Source organism: Atractosteus spatula, chromosome 13, assembly GCF_055471065.1.
Source record: "Atractosteus spatula isolate fAtrSpa1 chromosome 13, fAtrSpa1.hap1, whole genome shotgun sequence".
In the NCBI taxonomy this organism is placed as follows: domain Eukaryota; kingdom Metazoa; phylum Chordata; class Actinopteri; order Semionotiformes; family Lepisosteidae; genus Atractosteus; species Atractosteus spatula.
Window position 1 is genome coordinate 7,899,427 of NC_142718.1, and position 19,391 is coordinate 7,918,817.

The 19,391-nt window shown below is 43.1% G+C and overlaps 1 protein-coding gene across 1 annotated transcript; it reads left to right on the forward strand.

The window, feature by feature from the left end:
* Positions 1 to 4,356: 4,356 nt before the first annotated feature.
* Positions 4,357 to 18,699, forward strand: cmklr2 (chemerin chemokine-like receptor 2). Its single transcript, XM_088930660.1, has 2 exons — positions 4,357 to 4,552; positions 16,278 to 18,699. Exon 2 carries the CDS (start codon positions 16,320 to 16,322, stop codon positions 17,349 to 17,351), a length of 1,032 nt encoding a protein of 343 aa, XP_088786786.1. The 5' UTR covers positions 4,357 to 4,552; positions 16,278 to 16,319; the 3' UTR covers positions 17,352 to 18,699.
* Positions 18,700 to 19,391: the final 692 nt, after the last annotated feature.

The window sequence follows — 19,391 nt, forward strand, 5'->3', positions numbered from 1 at the left end:
CGGATTTTGGTGTTTGTAGGCCCTACAGTAGGTACTTTCACTTCGAAATGTGCAAAAAGAGGGGTAAACAACAATTGAATGACGTCGATTGACATGATGCATTTTAAACTATTCTAATGCTAAACCAGGTGATTGATGGAGCGATATCACTTCGGTACTTCAAGTTTCTAGAACAGCCGCTGGATAGCGTATGAGTATTGATTTGGAGCACCTAGAGTCGATCGCAAACGTGTTGTTTCACCTCGTTTTTCGTTAGTCACTAGTGTTTCCCTCCTTCGTAGGCCGTAGGCACTGTGCCTACAGTGTCTAATGGGAAATCCGACACTGATCCGTTGTTATAGCATTATTTGTATAGACAATCGCATATTATAAAATGATCAGTTCTAAACGTTGTTTAACGTTTTTTTCTTCAGTTGTCGAAATGAGCAGTTTTTTAGGATTAGGCCCTCCTGTCGAGCGTTGACCCAATACAGGAGATCCATAAAATGGTGGTATAAAATGAACAAAATTGTTGCTACTTTGACCATCACAGCTGTATCCTCTAATCAGAAGCACCTGCTATGGTAAGCTGTAGCAAGTGAGGCTCTTGACATTGCAGTGAAGCCACAAATCCATAAATGACTCCGATCCTTGTTTGCTCTGGCAGAAACTACTGCTTTCGAGTCAAACATCCTGAACTAATTCTAAAACACTTTGGCAGTGTCAAATATTTCTGTGGGCCTAAAAGCTCCAAGAATTCCATGTATTCTATTCATTTTAAAGTCTTTCATGTAACCGTGAAGGAAGAGGCACCGCTGGTGTTATGAGATCCGTCAGAATCTATCCCCAATGCTTCACTTGAATTAAATGCGCTAAAAACACTGACTGGTCCGCCTGTCATGTAGTTAACCGAAATGATTCTGCTGGACTGCAAACATCTTCTGTTCCAGAGCACTGCTTTTGAGTTTTGAAACTCCCCAGAAACACCCATCTCTGGAGAGTCAATAAAGCACAGTTTAATTAATTGTATTTCCAAAAATGGCTTTGTTGTATAGAACCAATCAATGCAGTACAGCCCTTTTAACCACAAGCATAGTAAGCTTCCTAATGGGTCTACAAGATCTTGAAGGAAAGGCAGGACATAGCAGTTCTATAATCAGATGCCTTGCAATACATTTGAAAATAAGGTTAAAGGCTTTTAATCAATTTGCTTGTGTTCATTACCGTGAACAGGATTTAAAACTATAAACAGGAGTCATATCCTTATACAAAAGGAAGGATTGTGAGAGTCTGAAACAAGCTGCCCAGCTATGTAGTCTAAGCCACTAACTTGACTTTTTTTCAAGACATGGGTGAACGTGGTTTTCTTGGTTCGATTCACTATTCGTAGCTAAAAGCACTACATGGGCACAATTCGTAACATTTTGTAGCTGTTTTCCGTCTTATGCTCGTCATCAGTCTTTTACATTTGAGCTCCACTTCTACGAGAAACAGGCTTGGCTTTCTCATGTCTTTCATGTTGCAAAGAAGGTTGGAGATCGTCACTGCATGACAAGTGTCTTCAGCAAAACTAGCGGTCATGAATGAGCTCAGCAGCACCTAATAGATCCAGCAGCACCTCAAAGATGATTCCTTACTGAGGTTTTCATTTGTAATTAAATCACAGGTTGCATTCAATTATAAAAGCTGCGGGATTTCAGTCCTTACGAACTGGAGCTGGTGGGGATGATTGTCACAGGACATGATGATATTGAATAAAATGCCATAGTTAAGAAGCCACAATAAATAATGTGAATTAGGAAAGTAAATTTACAGAGGACAGTCAGTTAACATCAATATATGAGGACAACCAGCATTCTCCTGAACCTGGGTGAGCATAAAACAATGTTTTGAGAAGATGATTATAGGAAAACAGCCAATATTTTGTATGCTGGAATACTAGTGGATTTTCTTAAGAAATCCTATGATTTATATTGTTTGAATAAATGGGCTCAGCTGAGGTTCAGATGTGACAAGTTTGTTTGTAATTCCCAGCTTGACTATTCTGACAGTTTGGCTAAATATTTTTGCACTTTTAAACAGCTGTGAAATGACCCAAAAGTTGCAGATGGTTCCTAAAGAGAATTCCCAATGGATGCCTCTTAATTTATTCAGGTTAATTCGCTTGGCTGTTAGATCATTGAATCTAACGGTTTTTCCCAGAAGCCAATTAACCTACCAGTATGTCTTTGGACTGAGGGAGGAAAGCTGAACACCTGGCAGAAACCCACACACATGGGGGGAGAACTTATAAACTCCACACAGATAGCACCCCAGGAATCTGCTGTCAGTCAACAATGCTAACTACCGCACCACCGTGCCACTATGGGAAAAACAATGCAAAAAAAAAAACTTTTTTATAAAAACACAAACTCTATTATCTAACACATTATCACAGCCACGTCTCAGAAGAGTCGATATCTATTTTTAGTATATCCCTAACGATATACCTAACGGCACCTGCCGGAATTGATCTTCTCAAAGGTTTGTAGATTTTCAGTTACTTAAGAAACGCAGCAGAAAAAAGAGCAAATGTTGACATGGCTAGGAACTAAAAACAAAAACTTTCGAAGTCTATAAAGTCTATTAAGGGTTCAGTAATTTAAATTCAGTGCTCGGATGGCCCCAAACCCAACAGGTCTGTTGTTCCAGGACCTGGAACCCCAGATCGAACTTTTTACAGTTTTCATTGGTCACTTGCCACGGTAATTTATCTGCATTTTTTAAGAAACCGCCAAGCTGGGCTGAGCGACACTATCGCGGCAGAGACGTGGAAATACTCGCGCACGCCGGAAACCACACGGAAACAATCCAGAGAAACCCAAGCCAAAGCCCACACAAGCCTATGGCGCACCGACAACCCATTTTAACAAAATTACCAATAACTGCTCTTACGTCAATTTATTACATAATCGGGAGAAAAAGATGATGTAATATCACGATTGACTGGTTCGTCTTGGAATACACTAATCTACCAATAAACTATTAACTATATTATTCACACCTCCGGTCAACCAATGCTACAGTATCTTTCATGATCTTGACTCGGTGTCACGTACTGTATGTAAAATGAGAAATGCAACAAGTGTCAACATTTGAGGGAATCGGTTGTGTTGTTGAGGTGTGTTATTATAACCTTTCTTTCCTATTGTTAGTTACTTTCGAGTATAGTAAATGCATTTACTTTTTCTATTTAACCCACGATAGAAAGTAGAACGTAGAACGGAGTCGTACAAGGTGTATTATCAGACAATCTCTGGTTTCGGGTCAGTGTGGCGTCAAGTCAACATTTGAAGACTAGGACGTGCGAGGAAAACCCATAGAAAATCGGACTACATCTGGTTAGGAAGCCAGTACATCGCATGAGAAAAAGAGATACACCACAAGGGAAAGGACAACTATTATTCAAATTATTCAGACACCAGAGCCAATGGTCCCAGAAGCCAATTAGCCTAGCAGTGTGTCTTTGGACTATGGGAGAAAACCGGAGCACCTGGAGGAAGCCCACGCGAACCCGGGGAGAACATGCAAACTCCACACAGACAGTCACCCCAGGTCCGGAATTGAACCCCGGGCTCCAGCGCTGCCTTGATTTAAATTATTGACTCGTTGATGGCGTCCGGTATGGCTGCATCTCAAACCACTTCGGCTGCCGATTAACAGTGAACAGAACTCAACGCCCTTTCAAGTGCACACCAGCACACACAAAATCAGCTTCAGAGGTGCTTTCAAAAGGGAGACGACGGTATTTGCTGGCTTCTTTCCAATCGTTTGACAGTCATTAAGATGGGTCATTTCATTAAAACGCTAGTGCGAAGACGAGCAAGCGTTATTTATTCCTTAATCTACCAATGCCTGTGAGTTACTAGCTAATAATTTACTTGATGCTGTTTTATCCAAAAGCTACTTGACTTTGTACTTATTTATACAGCTGGTATTTTACTGAAGAAATCTCAAGTACTGTGTTTTGCTCAGGGGTAAGGCAGGTGTTCAACCTAACGCAAAAATTCAACTTCAAGTCCAGAGTCTGAACTACGGCTCCTCCCCGTTTTGCCTCAGTTGGAGATCTGGTTTAGACTGATAAACCCCGAATAATTTCCAGCCTCCACGGAGATGTTGGTGGTACCTGTTTGGCCTCTCTCTGAAAATTGTAGGGGAGTAATACAAAAGGAAAAAAATCACAAATATATAATTTGCATGTAAATTGACATGTGCTGTTAGTTTGATGTCAGATGTTGTTTTTTTCCCTCCAGTTTATTTATTACACCCTCATACATAAATTATGTACAGGATTCACAGGAAAAGGTGGGCTGTATTGAAAGGTGCCCGCCCTGTCACACTACAATATGAACACACAGACTTATTAGGTGGATCTTTGCGAGTGGACGCTTTCAGACTATCATAGAGGGAAGCTGAGTGGGAATTTGTTTTTTTTTACAGTTGGTATATTATTTCAAAAGACGTACAGACGCAGGACTCACTTTAGTTTTGCAACTGTAAAAAAACTCTTCAGACCAAATACGTCGGCTCCCGGGTAAGTTGACGTGTATAAAATACTTAAACAGTTTAGTACGATTTTTTTTTTTGGCAGAAAACGTTTCATCCAGATTGGAGATGTTTTGTTTGACAAGTTGCCAGATATTTTCAGATGGTTGTTAAGTACACCCAGGGTTTGTCTGTATGTAACCTACTCATTTATCATGTGCGGTCAGCGAAGACGATCGTGATTTTATTGTTTCACCTTGTATAATTAAAAACTGGTTCTGATTTTTTTTTAAAGCACAGAATGACAGATTTCCTATGCTTGCCGTAACCAAGAAAAGTATACAGACTTTTGTATACAACAGGTGGCGAACCAGTGTTATGACAAATTCACATCTGTGACAAATAGCAAAATACGCGAAGGGCACAGATTTCTTGAAATCCAAGATCAGGAATCGGAACAGGCTCGGGTAATCAGACACCAGATGCAGCAGGCAAAAATAGGACTAGGGGCTCTTACAAAGTAGATTCACATGTTGAACAAGTGGAGAAAGAAATGTTTAGTTTGACAAAAACGGGAAAGGGGAACAAGATGGGCAATGAGAAGGCTGAAACAAATCACCAAGCAACAGCTAACTACAAATATTGATTTCCAAATAAACTCCGATATTCACGTTTTTCCTGTCAAATGTCAAATACAAATAGTCCCTGGGCATCTTTCTCCCTGAAGCATGAATGATCTTTCTGTGCTTTTAATCAGGCCATAGGGTCTTTAGCCTCTACTCGAGCGTTACAGTCTTAACCACTCGTGCAAGAAAACATCTCGCTTGCTGATCATAGACGTCCCTGCTAGGACGAAAGGTAATTGTAATTGGCTGTAATTACGAATTGCGGTTGTTGATGATGCAGATGTCAACGTTCGCGTGAGTTTGGAGGACTTTACCGACAGCTCATTACTATCCTTTTCCCATCGCTAAGTCACGTAAGAAACGTTGATTGAGAACCCACTTCAACATTCACAAATGCACCGCCATTTAGGGCGCATCCGAGTCTTAACAAACCGTGTTCCCCGCTGTGTTAAATATGCTCTAGATTGCTAGAATGCGTGGTTAAGTATTAATTTTTGGACTTCTTCCAGATGCAGGGGGAAGGTTCGCATTGGTGGAATGCAGAGGTTGAGAACTTTGGCATGAGTTTGAATTCAATTGAAAACATTAAAGCTAGAGAATTTAATTGAAATATGGGACAGGTGGGTGCGTTCAGGAAATAGGCTAGAAATCAGCTAACGGGTTTTTTTTCTCCATTTTATAATCATGTTATCAGAATAAACTTATTAGCTTTTGCATGTATGTTTCTAGAAAGAAATACACAGTTTAGATATTGTAACGCATACGGCCGACATTGCAGGTTGTTTTTTTTTTTCTTTTTTTTTGACATCACCGCCCTTCCCTATGAATCGTAGACACCTCCGCCGCCGGGCTGACGGGAGGTTTCCTTTAGCTCTGCTGGCTGGGTGCCTGTTGAGTGACGCCGGAGGCCCGGGTTCGAGTCCCCAGTAGTGGGGGACCGACCTGAGGCGGCAGCGGCGAGGGCGCATACCCACGTGAACCCGAGAGCGCTACAATACTTAGTTAAATGTCTCTGGCATCTTTCCAGTTGATTCCTGACTGATTTTATGATACTCAAGTGACAATAAATGTTGCCGAAGCAAGCGATGAGCTCGGTAGTGAGAGCTGATTGGACACGGGCGATGAAGGCATTTAACCAGTGGACAGCAGTGACGCCTCACAGTGCTGGGGCTCGGGGTTCAGTTCTGAAAATGCGGTGCTCTCTGCGTGGAGTTTGTATGTTCTCCCTGTGTTTGCTTGGGTTTCCTCTCACGTCGTCTGGGACAATTGGCCCTGGAGCCAGAGTGTGCTTGTCTCTGTTTGCCCAGCGACTGAGTGGCGTCCCATCCAGGGTGTACCCTGTCTTGTGCTCGTTGCCTGCCGGGACAGGGTCCGTCTCCCCAGTGACCCTGAATTGGACGAAACGGTCCACTTTCTAACCACAGACACAAACACGGACATGCACACACGCACACCAGGGCCAGTTTTCCCAGAAGCCAATTAACCTACCAGTATGTCTTTAGACTGTGGGAGGAAACCAGGCCATCTGGTAGAAACCCACTTGAACGTGGGAAGAACATAAACTCCATGCAGAAAGCAATAGGAATTCCCACTACTGCGAGTCAGCAGTGCTAACCACTGTGCCAACCATGAACTTTACAACTATACAAACATTACTTGCTGCTTTTATGACCGTTGCGGTTCTGCGTGGGCTCGTGAACCTCCGCCACCCGTTCACCTTGGGCGCGAACTCGGGTCTCTGGCGTAACACAACAGGGAACCAGCCGCATGAGCTAAAGGAGACCTCCCTCAGCCCAGACAGCTGAGGTCCCTGGTACGCGCAGTGAGGGCGATGACGTCACCGTATCCGAACGAGCTCCGCTACACTTTGTAAACACCCTGGGCACATCAGATTGAGAATATAATGGGGATCACATTAAGGCGTTTATTATCAATAGGACGTATCAGAGGGTGCTTGTGTGTGAAAACCATTTTGACAAAACAATGAAGGTGGGTGTTGGTCTGATGAGCAGACATTCTCAGAGCAACGTAAGGTGAAACGTACTCAGTCACACATTGGCTTTTAAATCTTGAGAAATCTACCAGTAGGTTATGAGAGTCTACGTGCAAAAAAGACGTGACCACAGCTGTATCATTTTTCAAGTTGCTGAGTGTCTAGCGAAAACGCTGAAGCAGAAACCGTGCCGGTATGTCCTGAATTAATTGTCTGAAGTAGCGCAGGTCAGAACCACTGTGGTTAAAACAGCACAGATGTGCTTTAAACGAGGGGAAGTGACTTCAACCAAACATTTTGGTTCTCAAAAAGTCCCTGAAGCAGTATCTTATATGTTAATATAACTTTAGCAATCAAGTTAACGGAACACTGCCCAATACGTCTCAATTGCTATCCTATGCTTTTTAAATAGTCATAGGTATGAAATAAGATGATAGTATTTATTTACTGTATTGGCCACATCTCTGAAAAGGCCATTTGAAATAAAAATTGTTCATCATAATACTTTTGAAGTAAAAAAAAAACAACAACACTGAATTCAAACCACAAAATCTCCCCAGAAGTCTTATGGACTTATTTTTCTAAGTGAAATAAGACATCGAAGGACTATTCCATGTCGAAATGTTCTGAGTCCTAATCATGTGTATCAGACTGTAGATTGATGGTTGTACCCTTTGGAAAACCACACATAGCCTGTACAAAGCATATAATCTCTAGTACAAGGTATCCATTTGTAGATGCTATTCCAGGAATGTAATAAATACTCATTTTCCAGTCTGTCAATTTAAACCAGCTTTTACACCATTATTGAGCTTTATAGTATTTCTTGTACACTGTATTGAAAATCATAGTGAAAACAGATAAAGCAAATGCACTTTGTTCAGTAACAAAGTCCATTTTTACTGCAGTGACTCATCCTGGATAAGCAAACTATTACTATTAGACATGCCTTGGAAACATCTGAATAATATTGTTCTAAATGCATTCCAAACAATTCTCCCACATCTATTTTTCAGTAAGAAAAATCATAGCAACGAAAGTGAGAGGTTTTTATTACATAACAACATTATGTTTTGCCTAACTTATGTCTTGGCAACGCCCAAGAGTGAGTCAGGTTCTCCAAGATAGACTTCTCTTTAAAACAAGAAGGAACATTTCACCGAGTTTATTATTGAACTGCGCCTCTGGGAGAATACTGGAGAAAGCCCTTGTCTGTAAGTACAGAGACATAGAACCCGGGGAAAAATATTGACAAAACTGTGTAATGTATATCATAATGTGATTTCAGAAAGTGTAGCAGAGACTACATGCTTGCTAGGTAGCTAGGTGTCACAGTGTAGGACCAGAAACGTGGAAAAACAATGAAAGCTCTTGTGGAAAACACAGTGACAAAACACTTGGCAAAGGATTATCTGTTGTGCACACACTACTGTGCTGTCAATCTCATTCAGCCTAAATGGAATTTATTTTTGCAATGGCTATTTGAGGTTGCATGGAGAAATTGTACGCAAAGAGATGCCATTGTGGTTGTCAAAGTCTTTGAATTGCTGCTATTTTTATTAATTTGGCCTCGTGAGGGGCTGTTTGAGCCAGGATGTCACTCAGTGCACAGTTGTGATGCAGTACCTAGCAAAAAAAAAAACAGTCTTTAAAGTCCCAAAGTGCCCATCTCTGCAGACGTCCACTGGCTGGAAGGAGAGTTATAGTAGGACTAAGTGGAGTTTTCACTGGGGGGACTGGTGATATTATAGGTGGGCACAACAGCCCACTCCCTCCAGAAGAATTGGGAGGCCAGATGATGTGAGCACAGTTTTACCAACAATTCAGTACAGGATTGCATTAAAGAGCATTCCATGACCCAGGAGTGCCACTGGTCTGTAGAGATGGGGCTGGAGATTGGGTCTAGGTTTGAGCCCTTGCACCAGGACGAGAGGATTCTTCACTTGCAGGTGGAGGGTGTGCATACACTGTGGAAGGTGTGGACCAACAATTCACGCTCTGAGAGTCTTTGATATTCAGGGGTCAGACACAGGACTTTCTTCAGTTTAAGCTCTAAGAGTCTGTGATGTTCAGGGGCCAGACATAGGAGCTTGTGCAGTTCAAGGTCTGACTATCTGAGATGTTCAGGGCACAGATGCAGGAGTTTTTACAATTTAAACTCTGAGAGTCTGTGATGTTCAGGGGCCAGACACAGGACTTTCTACAGTTTAAGCTCTGACTATCTGTGATGTTCAGGGGCCAAACATAGGAGTTTCCATAGTTCAAGCTCTGAGTATCTGTGATGTTCAGGGTGCTCAAATGCAGTAGTTTTACAGCTCCAGCTGATGATGAAGCTAGAGAGTATCCAAGCCCAAACTCTTTGATGTTCAGGGTCCAGAGCCAGGAGTGTCCATAGTTTAATCTCAGAGAGTCTGAGATGTTCAGAGATGTTTTACAGCTCCAGCTGAGGTAGAAGTCAGAGTCTTGGTTAGCAGATCCTGGTGAGGGGGAATCAGCCACAATTGCCTCATGAGCATCTATGTGAAAAGGAAAACCACCTTCACTGGAGAGCCACCAGCAGGATATGGGCCTCCTCATCCCATATTCTCACGAGACACTGCAGAGGGATCTTGAAGGAAAGACAAAAAGTAGGGTTATGAGCTTCTGGTGTGCTTGCACCACACATGGAGACAGACAAAGCACAGGAAGCAGACGATTCCTCACAGGCCAGGAGATTTAGCTCTCCTTTCCTGAACAGAGATCACTTTATAAGCCATATACAATTTCTTGCATTAGGAATTTGTCTTTTCACATACCCCAGCTTGCTCTCCATGAGACACACAGGCACACATGTGCTGTGTTGGTGTTGCCTGGCAGGTGAATAGCCCAGATGGACAAGACTGTCCTCAGAGGAGTGGTTCTTGAGCTTGGGCGAGAATGGGCCAGAGTAGACACCTCCCTGCTGATTGAAGTAGCACACCACCTTGTGCTTTTGTCCCTCCGGATGAGGATGTGTTCCTTGGGCAGCGTGGGGCGGAGGTGGTGTGGTCCCAGTGTTTCTGTGGAGTCACTACCATGGCAGTCCATCTGACCGCCCTCCCATTCCATACATTGTCCATCGGCAGGACTCCTCTCTGAAGGACTCTGTTTCAAGGTGACACCTGAGTTGAGGTTGCCTGGGTATAACGACCACCTCAGGACGTGCAGATCATGATACTTTGAGGTGCTGTGAGCCCCCAGAGAATGAGAGGAACGAGAGTGTGAGAGTCTAGTGGGAGGTCCTGGGACACTGCTTTCATGAGCCCCAGTTGTCGCAGGGAAGGTCAGACAAGGAAGAAGGAGCCCATAGAGAGATACTGTCCCGCCTCTGGTGTCAAGCTATAAGCTAAAGACAGTTGTAGACTTGTATTTACAGCCTTTTTTAGGTTGAATCTTTTTCCATTAATTTACACAGGTGTTGCAGCAAGCAGAAGTGAAATCAGTTATTTATACTGTAATGCCTTTAAGACAGCATTGAAACATTTGCATGAAGCAATGACAGGAAACATCAGCTGAAGACCAAACCAATAAAAGACAAAATTGTCAAGAGAATCCAAGAAAGTCCTACCACTACTGAACTACATAGCAGAGCTAAAAATGGCCATCTTAAATTACTGTGCATTGTATTCTCATACTGCATGCATACTTTTCCGAAGAACTATTTGCTTTTATTTTGTCCGCTGTCACTGTATTTAAAGAAAACCATAAATGTACAAAAATACTTCTTATATGAGTGTGTAGACTGTTTCTGAGTCTGAGGTTCCTAGAACCTAGACCCTATCTTTGGTGTCAATCCTTATGGGGAAAATCGGTTCATTGTACTTTTGATCGGAGAAAGACATAAAAAATACAAATTCAAGAATGCATCCCCAAGAGATAATCAGAGTATGACTGCATTGATACAGTATATTCCATGTACGCCATACAAGAGCCAGCACAACAGCATCAAGAAGGACAGTCTTATAGAGTGTGATTGATGCTGCAGGCGGAAATGTCTAGTTCCAGACCGAGGACTGTTCTTCCCTCCACAACAGAGCCTAGAGCACAAAGGAAGGACCTGTCAAGCTCTCACCTGCTTCAAGTGCCACACAGCAGCTCCTCCTCACACTGGAAGCGCTGGAATTTCTGACAGGCACCACAGAGAACGAATACGCCGTAGTCTGTCTGCCCCCCAGGCAGAACAATGCACCCACGGCACATGCCTTATTGAGTGTTGTGAAGTGTGACTTGGCACATAAAATATGTGTTAAAAGCACTGCAGCAGTGCCCTGTCCCAGAAGATAATCCTAGCCGGGATTCACTCACCAGCTGCAAAGTCAAGCTTGAGGGAACAGTCGGGGATCCATGGGTAACGTGCTCCAGATATCGGAGAGCAGGTGCCAAAAGGAACCGACTCTGAAGATGTTAAGTATGTTAAGTCTCTCACTCCCAGGAAGGGGGAAGAGGAAGGCAGTGCGGTTTTGTGACTCTCTGCGCCACAAAACCCGACCTGTGACAGGCCGAAGCACTCCGACCAGATGAGAGTGGATCGATGGCCCAGTGGTCAGACCGAGGCCACACCACTCTGTGCTGTATCTCCCTTCTGGACTTGTACAGTACCAATGAGGGGGGCGTGTTCAGACTTTTGTGTTAGGAGAGCCGGCTCCTCTTTCTTGCCTGGGGTTTGTCACAAACTTTAGTTTAAGGAGGGTGACATGGTGGTGCAGGAGTTAGTACATTTGGGGTTCTATATGCGTGGAGATTGTACAGTAAGTTCTCCCTGTGTTTGCCTGGGTTTCCTCCCACGGTCCAAAGACCTACTTGTAGGTTCATTGGCTTCTGGGAAAACTGGACCAGCCAGGCTGTACCCCACCTTGCACCTGTTGCTGTCTGGGATAGGGCTCCGGCTGCCCCTTGACCCTGAATTGGAAGAAGCATTTACAAAATGGATGGAGGTTTTGTTTATATTAATAATTAGGTATTAATACAATCAAGAGCCAGTGAAGCTTGCGTGGAAATGGGGACAGTGCGCTTCACTTTTAAAAAAAATGTTCTGTGGGATGTAAAAGGTTAAGAAACAGTGGGCTAAAAACTTGTATTTAGACTCTGAAACGTCTGCGATTGGCAGTGATCGGGGTCCCTCTCCTGAGCCTGTTATGAACTCCGCTTCACCAAAGTGTGGAACAGTTGAAAAATGTGCTTTTTTTCTGGGTCAGTGTGGTTTGCTATTTTTGGAAGCGTATTTAATTACGGGATGGATAGTAGGGGCTATTTGTGTTATTCAACCGAGGCATGTGTAGAAAAAGAGAACCATTTTTGTCCTGCAGCTTAGTCCCGTGTGTATTTGCAAAGATAGAATCCTATACTGTTGGCCACCAAAGTCTGTATTTAATGAACTGAAAACTCCAAATAACAAATAACATCATTACATTGCTGATTTATCAGAGAAACATTCCTGTAGTTCATATCTATTCCCTCTCCCTCTGCACTGCCATTTCTTAGAAAAATAACATTTAGAATCACCAATTACATATCAAGTACATATCTAACACCACACTCATTCAAGGCCCTTCAGGACAATTCCGGATCACTCAGATGACATCTTGTACCTCCAGCAACCTTATTTACTGTATCTCTTGCAGTAAATGCCCAGCTATCTGCATTGGAGAAACAGGAAGGAGACTCGGAGACCACTTCAGAGAACATGTCAGGGCTGTGAAGATTAAAGATCTCTCCAAGCCCACTGTTTCTCATTTCACCGCTGACAGCCATGACCACTCTAATCTCTCCATCTGTGTCCTCAAAGATGGTTTTCCGAACTCCTACATCAGAAAGACTACAGAAACTAAAATTATCCTGCAGCTAGAATCACACCTTCCCCCTTCTCTGAACGACAGACCAATTTTCTTCTCAATTCTCTCTATTCATTGTAGGTTTCATTTCACACCTCTCTTCACCTATCCTGACTCCACACCACCTGATTGGCCACTCTGCCTGTCCCCTGCCCCCTCCTCTCGCTCCTCCTCTCTCCCAGCTCTTGTTCTCCAGCTACATTACCTTTGCTTACTGCCCTGTCTTTTTCACACCCGAAGAAGGCTCCACAGCCGAAACGTTGTGTTTTCTTTCTTCTGTTTTCAGCATGGAATAAACCTATTACTTGTTCCTTTGCAGCCTACGCATGCTGACGCAGCTCCCCACCTGAACTACTACAGAATCTCCAATTATTCTTGTTGTACATTCCATACATTTTCTAACTGCTCTATCCAATACAGAAGTGGCGCGGGGATCAGAGCTTGTCCCAGCAAGCTCTTGTTATTGCTGATTTGGAAAATGAAGACAGATACCACAGACCTTGTGACCACACACAGGGGAGAATGAGGTGCCTTTTGACTCCTTAAACCCACCCACTCGACTTTTAACTGTGTCTCTGAGAACAGAGAGAGAACTGGCTGACTTATCGCATCCTGTCCTGGGCACTCAGATGATGATGCACCCCCATTTAAGAAGGGCTGCTCATAGTCAGGCAGTGACATGACTTGGGCTTGAACCCACGCCCACATGCCCAAGAGGAGGCCCCTTATGCAGCATCTTTTGTCTACTTGTGTTTTTGCCCCAGTAGTGGGCATGCCAGTTGCTGTGTGCTGGTATGGTGTTGCCGTACAGTAGTTGGCATTGCTGCCTCACAGCCCTGGGTTCACTTCCAGACCTGCAGTGCTGTCTGTGTGGAGTTTGCATGTTCTCCCTGGGTTTGTATGGGTTTCCTCCGGGTGCTCCGGTTCTCCCCCACATTCCAAAGATATATTGCTAGGTTATTTGGCTTCTGTGGAAATTGGCCCTGGTGTGAATGTGTGCATGTTTGTGTCTGTGTGTAGCCTGCGGTGGACTAGCGTCCCATCCAGGGTGTACTCAGCCTTGCGCTAGCTGCTTGCTCCCCTGTGACCCTGAAATCGAAGAAGATGTAAGAAAATGGATGGATGGATTGTGTGCTGGTAGGTGACATTGAAGCACTTTGTGATCCACATCATGTGGCTCTCGATTGCTCTTGTCAAAATAAATAATGAAATAACAACACCGCCAACATGTATAGAGTACGCTTGACTTTATCCGATGCAATCTTCACTTTGAATGTGCGACTGCATTTCCAAAGTATTTCAGTATATTTTCCTTTGTTCTGTCCACATTGTCTGCTGTTGGACCCCTTGAATCCATCTGTCATTATTGGCATTGGTCTGTCATTATATAATAGTAAGTTCCATCTGCATGAGTCATCAGAAACTGTTCAGTTCAGCTCCTTTTGCAATCGTGCTTCTAGGAAATCCAAACTGTTTGTGATGCATATTGCCACTTTGCAAGGCAGCAAACAAAAGTAAGATTACATAATAGTATATTTTAAGGAATACGATATTGTATTGAGTTTATTTTATGAATCCACCCAAACCAGTATTTTGGCATCCCTTGTTGTTAGCTGGCTTGAAAAATTGGCTGCTGTAACAGTTGTCTGTTTTTTGCTCTGGGTAGGTGACATTAAGTTATCCAGTTAACGTTTTTTTTTCCCAATACACCTTGGGTACTCTAGTAACTGTTCAACCAACAACCCATTGCCTGATCTGCCCTTATGTGATGTACTGTTCCCCAATAATAAGATCTGGCAATAAATAAGCAAAAATGAAAAGATTGCACTGCATTGAGCAGTATACTGTGCTCCTTCCTGATAACAGTCTATAGCGGTATGTCTCTTACAAAGAGAATTTTATTAAGGTACTCTACTGCTCCCCGGAGGCCACAGTAAAAACTGATCATCACCGTTGATCTTGTATTCAGTTAACTCACAAGTATTACCACTGAGCTTGAAGTGTTGGGAATATATGGTTCTCTTCTTCAAATCTTGAAGATTCAAGCACAGCTGTTTATGAATGAAAGATTGATATAGATTCTGGGCTTCTGTGGACTTTTTCCGTATTATTTAAATATTTGTGTTGCAATGAGCACAAATTGAGCTTGGGTGACAGCTGTTGTACCTGCAGAGCTGTGGTGTGCTGAGGTGTTTACAAAGTAAACGGTTTTTCTAGAAGGGTAAAAAAGGTGGGGTGAGGCTCATCACTGAAGGATTAACGGGTTTGTCTTGGGAAAAAATGTATAAAAATGGGGCACACCCTGGAGAAGAGGGAGTCATTTCTCAAGGGTGTGCCCCATTACTTGATTTGCAAAGCACTCAGACTTATTTTTTGTCAGCAAATCCAGAAATCTGGTAAAATGAACAAAGTATCCTTCTCCTTTCCAGGCCATGAGTCATATCTCTCAATGTTTTTGTTTTGTGGATACTTTGTTTAACTTGACCACATTTCTGGATTTGCTGACCAAAAATATATTAGGTCTGGCTTGTATTGTGACTGTTCAAGACATAACACAAATTTGCTGTGCATATTTATTTATTTAAAGCTAGATTTCACAACTTGCTGTTGCGTAAAAAAAGAATAGTGCAGAGGCTGTTTTCAGGCCAGTTTTGGACAACAGCCCTCTTATTTTCAGGGTCATGTCCGTTCAAGAATTTCAAGAATTCCTGTGACCTTGGCTCAGTGTTGTCTGTATGAAACCTTTTCCTCAATTTTGAAATGCAGACATTTTCTCCGAATCCTTTATTTATCTTTTTTTTTTAATCTTATTTGGACACAGTAACTTGCTTTTATTTGAAAGTTGAAGCACAACATCTAATCCGACATCAACCCACCTAACCTAGCTGGCGCGTTTTTAAAGAGGGGGGAAACCAGAGCGCTCACAGAAAATCCACACTGGTCTGGCAACATGAAATTCCCCACACAAAACACATCCCAGGCCGAAACCAAACCCAGAACTCCGGACCAGTGAACTACGCTATGTCAATGTTCCGTCCTCTTCTGTCCCAGGTCTCTCAAATTCACTACATTTAATACAGACCTATAAAACACAAAGCGTTTCATATCCGCCGGGGAAAAGGAGCACAAAACCTTTGACACTATTTTAGTGCAGGATCAAAGACCTACTGACAAAGGTGTTGGCCAACACCCATGAAATCTAGGATTTCACAGGACAGAAGTGTGCAAAAGGATCTCTGGTAGTACAGATGGAAATTTTAGACGTGTGTGCTTTCTGATTCTCAACCTCCTTTGCTTTTCTTTCAGGGCCAGGAAAGCACTCTTGGGCCGCGCAACGCCTGTGCAGTCATGGAAAACTACGATTACGATAATTACTCCTACGAATACTATGAAGAGGAGCCCCCACAGGGCAGCCAAAAAGAGGTTTCGCACATATTTTCTGTTGTCATCTACAGCATCTCTTTCGTGCTTGGCGCCATTGGGAACGGAGCCGTCATCTGGGCGACCGGTTTCAAGACGAAGAAGACGGTCAACACCATCTGGCTGCTGAACCTCGCCGTGGCCGATTTCGTGTTTGTGCTTTTCCTCCCCTTCTCCATTGACTATGTGGTCAACGACTTCCACTGGAATTTCGGCAAAGCCTTGTGCAAGGTTAATTCTTTCATCTCCGTCATGAACCTGTTTGCCAGTGTGCTCTTCCTCACCGTGATCAGCCTGGATCGCTACGTGGCCCTTGTTCACCTTAGCTGGTCACAGAGAAACCGGACCCCGCTGAACAGTGTCTTCGTCTGTGTCGGCGTGTGGATCACAGCGGCGGCGTTGAGCACCCCCAGTCTGATTTTCCGCGACACCCTTACCATTCAGAAAAGAGTGGTCTGCTACAACAACTTCCACGACACGGACCTGCACACAGCTGTTCTCCGGCACACCATCATAGTGAGCGTCCGAACTGTCGTGGGGTTCCTGATACCTTTCTCCACGATCTCGGTCAGCGGCGTCATGCTGGTGGTGAAGATGCGAAGGTCCGCCGCCGTTAAATTGACCAACTTCTCCAAAACTGTAGCAGCGATCATCGTTGCCTTCTTCTTCTGCTGGGCCCCTTACCACATCTTCAGCCTGATGGAAATCACCGTCCACCACAACAGCCGACTCCACGACGTTCTCAGGACGGGTTTCCCCCTGGCCACCAGCCTGGCTTTCTTCAACAGCTGTCTGAATCCCATCCTCTACGTCTTTACGGGCAAGAAGGTGAAGGCCATCCTCCACAGGTCCTGTATGGAGGTCACCAAGCACGTGCTGAGAGACATCAGCCAGGCAGGGTCGGAGTCCGTAACCCTGTCTGACCAGAATGCCAAGAGCGGGGAAGAAAATGATGGCTAATCCACATTACAAGGAGACTGTTTTCCCTGGAGAATTTCCATGTTCTCCTTTTGGGATATATAGTGCCACTCCAGTATTTGAATCCGCCATGCACAGACAGGCTTAGAGAGAAAGTTGTTCACTTTCTTTGGCTGTAAGCCTTAGAATCTCTGTTTGCTCTGTTGCACAACAGTGATGCTTAAGTGCAATGGTGGCCAAAATTGTCCTCATTTCAGTAGGGAAGTTCTCCATGTGGGGGTATTACACTTTCTTAAAGCTTTAAGGGTGTTTAAGGGCGTTTAAAGGGAAACTGCAGTCCCAATTTCTTAGACAGGCTATTACTGTCTAAGTCGCCATGTCGTTGCAAACTATCATTCGTGTTCCCATGAATTGTGACCAGATCCGGCCCTTCCTGCTCACTAGTCACTGTAATGACTAATGTAATGCAATATACGAGCGAATACGTACAGGTTGTGCAGCAGATATTTCACTGCAGAAATGTTTCAACATGATTACAACATGATTGAGTTAAGAGGTATTTGTCAGCAAAACGAAGTCGAAAGCAATATTTCTATTGGATTTAAAAGAGATGCATTCACAAGCCTGCTTGTTTACGATGTGAAAAGGCCTCTTCACCTCACCGGAAGTTCTGTTGCCTTGTCCTGATTTGCAGAATATGGCGCTACCTGGAAATTTCGCTGTGTTGATTTTGTGATGTACTGGAGGTGGTACAAGTTACCATGAACTCTTTAATTTTATTGTTGTACGAAATGCATTCATCAATGCGGATTTTTTCTAACCCCGAAATATAAAAATAGCATTACAGTTCCCCTTTAAAGTGCAATCTTTCCTAAAATTGTGTTCACGATTGAAACCTAATATGTTGTAAAGGAACAAGTAATAGGTTTATTCCATGCTGAACATTTGTCCAGTATTATGTACGTGTTGTTTCCAAAACATCACTAGTAATCGATAGATAAAAATAGCATGTCGAATGGAATTAACATACAGTATTTGATGTAAAAAGTCTTAATAGATTAACTTACCACAAACACACACACTTCCCCAGTTGTATTTCCTGGGAATAGGAGGACAGATTTGGCTGGCATCATATTTGCTCATTGTTTAGCGTATGAAGATATATTTATCTGTTTCTATATGTAGTTTCTATTCAAAATTCACTCATTTAGCATGTTTGTTATTGCAATATTTTTTGCTAATGAAATCCTCAAACTATTACAGTGTGTTAGTAATTATCAGAAAAAACAGTACCTACTTTATATTGTATTTATTGTGTAGACAGCAACATGATATTTAAGTTAGATTGTTCCAGCAATGTCTTGAAACCCAATAAACAAGTATATTACAGTATCTTAGCATTACTGTCTGTTCTTACTACTCAATGGTACTGTATTTCTCAATTAAAAATAATGAACGTTTTTAGAAAGCACAAGTCTAGTAATATAGATGGTCATAAACTTTATTATTATGGAATGATTTTAATGGGAGGGGGCTTTGAAACTAAAATTGGTCAGAATCAAACACTTTAGGAAGTTAGATATTTCTAATATATATAATTATGTACCTGTGTGAGATATTACACTTTGACAGAGACACATACAATAATATGGAGTATATTCACACCACAGCCACTGTTCCCAGAGCCCAGTTAGCTAACCAGTACGTCTTTGGACTCTGGGAGGAAACCAAACCACCTGGCGAAAATGGGCAGAACATACAAACTCCACACAGACAGCACTTTGGCCCCAGTGCTGCAAGACAGCAACAGGACCACCCTTGAAACCATATTCGATTTAAGTGAAGTCCGGCACAGCTGTTCCCCATCTTTCTTGAAATGTTACCAGCTATATCAATTGGGAAAACCTACTTTTCCCCACTATGACAACCTCCTTTATGCACAAGAGTCTCTTCCTAGATCACTTTATTGGCCATATACAATTTCTTGCATTTGGAATTGGTCTTTGCGCATACCCCAGCTTGCTCTCCATGAGACACACGGGCACACAAACGGGGACCGACGCTTAGGGTCAGCCATTTATA